General features: G+C 42.1%; 1 protein-coding gene across 1 annotated transcript; it reads left to right on the top strand.

The window, feature by feature from the left end:
• Positions 1–439: 439 nt before the first annotated feature.
• Positions 440–1381, top strand: LOC115791906 (odorant receptor 131-2-like). The gene has a single exon (XM_030746202.1). The coding sequence runs from the start codon at positions 440–442 to the stop codon at positions 1379–1381; it is 942 nt and encodes a 313-aa protein (XP_030602062.1).
• The last annotated feature ends 2748 nt before the right edge of the window (positions 1382–4129 follow it).

Genomic DNA, 4129 nt, shown 5'->3' with positions numbered 1-4129 from the left:
TTTTAAAATCCTGTATTTGAATCTAATTTTGAAAAATGGGGACAGTACTGTTTTTTTCACCAATTAACTTAAACCCAGTAACAGCATGTATTTGGTCTGCAGTTTGATTGGCTTCCTCTGCTTACCCGTGATTCTGTCATGTGAAGTGAGTTCTTAAAATGCTTGTGAACAGGGGTAAGCCCTGCAGACAAGTCAGAACACATGGAATCAAGCACTGCTTCTAATCTGCTAAACACCAACAAAATTTAAATTTTCTGTGCGTCATTTAAACTGAATGTGAACTGAAGACTCTGCATTTGGGTTATAACTGCAGCAAAATGTAATTTTTTTTGTTTTTTAGGTTTTGATTGCTTTTAGTTGAACATGGTTACATATCCAGATAAAATCTTTAACAGATACCATCAATTTTTGAAGGCAATCCTGTAAATGCATCTCTAACATGTCTTACGTCACTCAGTCTCAGACTAACATCACTGTTGGACTGCAGTACAGAGGGATACTGGAAGTTCTATCGCCGTCTGTTCCAATTACAGGATCCTGCTGTGTGTTTCTCTTTATTAATGGGCTCATGCTGCACATCTTGAGGAGTAAACCAGTGTTTCGTGAAACAGCCTGTTACATTCTTCTTTATAACCTACTTTTTGCAGATACTGTACAGATGCTCTTGAGTCAATTGTTGTACTTACTGTCTGTTTGTAGAATCACACTTACATATCCTGTATGTGGTTTTCTGATCATGATTGCCACTGTTACAACTGGGATCTCTCCTCTCACACTGGTGGTGATGTCTCTGGAGAGATATGTAGCTGTGTGCTACCCACTGAGACACGCTGCCATCATCACCATCAGAAACACAGCACTAGCTATTATCATAGTTTGGGCCATCAGTTCACTAAATGTTTTCATTAGAGTGATTTTGCTGTTAACTTTTCCATTTGAAGACCTAGAGAGTTTGCAGATGAAAGACACTTGCTCTCCCACTCCTTTGTTGCTCAACCCAATCTCTGATCATTATGACAAAGCTTACACTTGTGTTCTGTTTGTATCTGCTGCTGTGGCCGTCACTTGCTCCTATATTGGTGTTACAATAGCAGCCAGGTCGGCCTCCACAGACAAAGCTTCAGCCCATAAGGCTCGTAACACACTGCTGCTGCACCTGATACAGCTGGGCCTCAGTCTTTCCTCAACGATTCATGGTCCTTTGGCTGCAGTGAGCTCAAAAGTCCTTGACAGAATAACATATTTACGTATCTTGAATATACTTTATGTGTTTATGATGCTTCTTCCCAGATGTTTGAGTCCTCTCATCTATGGCATTAGAGACCAAACCATCAGAACCATGCTCATGTACCATCTGTGCTGTCGAGCAATAAAGCAATAAAATAAGTGAAACATGAAGAATTAGAATATAAAACATATATTGCGTTAGCCTAATAGCATAATTGCCCAAGTCATAATTGAAATATCTATCTAAATGAATCTACACTGTTAGCAGAGTAGAATTAGGTAGGTATCTCAAAATATGCCAAAATATGACTTAGGCAATTATGCTATTAGGCTAACAATTGATCAAAATAAAACCAGATTCTGGAAGGCTAATAAAACTAACATAGAAGATATCTATGCTAAAATCATAATGCTCATTTATACTGTAAGGCTTCTGTTGTTATTACACAATAGTAATAAAAGCATGGCTATGAACTTTCATTCCACATTATTTATCTTGTGCATATTTTAAATGTAATTTTTTTTCTTATTCTGATACAAGGGTTTTTAACAATTGTCTGTATTTTAATGTATTCATGCACTTTATCAGTGTCATTTTTTTAGATAAAACCTCAGTGAAATTTCCAGTTTTAGAGTACATTTACAGGCTTTTCAAACAATTTCATAACTGTCTGTGTGTTTGGAGAATTGCAGTAATCTTCTGCATTACTGTTCATTGGTTTCATTTGAAATGTCTATCTTATAAAACTTAAAAGATTCTGGTCAAATCAAGCTTAACTTCAATCTCATCAGTTTAAATTTGCTAATACTGTTCTTCTCTAAATCATTTACTAACAGGGACTTTGAAGATTGGGTGTTCCTGAAAAACTAAAGGGAACACTCAAATAACAGATCCTAGATCTGAATGAAATTCTGTACAAAGTTGAATGTGCTGACAACAAAATCACACAAAAAATCATCAATGGAAATCAAATTTATTAACCAATGGAGGCCTGGATTTGGAGTCACACACAAAATTAAAGTGGAAAAACACACTACAGGCTGATCCAACTTTGATGTAATGTCCTTAAAACAAGTCAAAATGAGGCTCAGTATTGTGTGTGGCCTCCACATGCCTGTATGACCTCCCTACAACGCCTGGGCATGCTCCTGATGAGGTGGCAGATGGTCTCCTGAGGGATCTCCTCCCAGACCTGGACTAAAGCATCCGCTAACTCCTGGACAGTCTGTGGTGCAACGTGACGTTGGTGGATGGAGCGAGACATGATGTCCCAGATGTGCTCAATCGGATTCAGGTCTGGGGAACGGGTGGGCCAGTCCATAGCTTCAATGCCTTCATCTTGCAGGAACTGCTGACACACTCCAGCCACATGAGGTCTAGCATTGTCCTGCATTAGGAGGAACCCAGAGCCAACCGCACCAGCATATGGTCTCACAAGGGGTCTGAGGATCTCATCTCGGTACCTAATGGCAGTCATGCTACCTCTGGCGAGCACGTGGAGGGCTGTGTGGCCCTCCAAAGAAATGCCACCCCACACCATTCCTGACCCACTGCCAAACCGGTCATGCTGAAGGATGTTGCAGGCAGCAGATCGCTCTCCACGGTGTCTCCAGACTCTGTCACGTCTGTCACATGTGCTCAGTGTGAACCTGCTTTCATCTGTGAAGAGCACAGGACACCAGTGGTGAATTTGCCAATCCTGGTGTTCTCTGGCAAATGCTAAGAGTCCTGCATGCTGTTGGGCTGTGAGCACAACCCCCATCTGTGGACGTCGGGCCCTCGTACCATCCTCATGGAGTCAGTTTCTAACTGTTTGTGCAGACACATGCACATTTGTGGCCTGTTGGAGGTCATTTTGCAGGGCTCTGGCAGTGTTCCTCCTGTTCCTCCTTGCACGAAGGCGAAGGTAGCGGTCCTGCTGCTGAGTTGTTGCCCTCCTACGGCCTCCTCCACGTCTCCTGGTGTACTGGCCTGTCTCCTGGTAGCGCCTCCAGCCTCTGGACACTACGTTGACAGACACAGCAAACCTACTTGCCACAGCTCGCATTGATGTGCCATCCTGGATGAGCTGCACTACCTAAGCCACTTGTGTGGGTTGTAGAGTCGTCTCATGCTACCACGAGTGTGAAAGCACCACCAACATTCAAAAGTGACCAAAACATCAGCCAGAAAGCATAGGTACTGAGAAGAGGTCTGTGGTCCCCACCTGCAGAACCACTCCTTTATTGAGCGTATCTTGCTAATTGCCAATGATTTCCACCTGTTGTCTATTCCATTTGCACAACAGCATGTGAAACTGATTGTCAATCAGTGTTGCTTCCTAAGTGGACAGTTTGATTTCACAGAAGTTTGATTTACTTGGAGTTTTATTGTGTTGTTTAGTGTTCCCTTTATTTTTTTGAGCAGTGTAGATTGACAGCAATTTAACTGGAATATGACACTCAGGGACTCACCACACTTGTTTTTATACAGGAATATAACCAGATTGCAACTAGTTGAGTCGACTTCCCTATTGACTGACTCACATTGATTGCAGTGGGTTGACAATCTGTCTGTGCTTATGAAATATCAAATAGCAGTAGCAGATTTTCCCCAGTCTGTTTGAGAGTGACTGCAGTCACTCCAAGTCGAGCCGCGATTGTTTGGAGACAGGCTGCCTTCCACCAGGGCAACCTGTGCAATTGCCTTGCGATTGACAGTGGTCACCCTGGTTACCACACTGGTTGAGGATGTTTCATGCTCACTCAGTGGACAACCACTGACTTTTTCCTAGTTGCAAGAAGATTGCTGTCCTATTTTTGCTCTAGTGTGACTGAGCCATTAATGGTACATTATTTGTAGGTAATCAATGAAGTTTTTCCTTACCTTTCCTTTACTTTTCCTTTACTTTCCTTTACTTAC

Source organism: Archocentrus centrarchus, chromosome 14 (assembly GCF_007364275.1).
Source record: "Archocentrus centrarchus isolate MPI-CPG fArcCen1 chromosome 14, fArcCen1, whole genome shotgun sequence".
Classification (NCBI taxonomy): Eukaryota; Metazoa; Chordata; class Actinopteri; order Cichliformes; family Cichlidae; genus Archocentrus; species Archocentrus centrarchus.
This window is presented reverse-complemented; position numbering and strand designations above follow the sequence as displayed.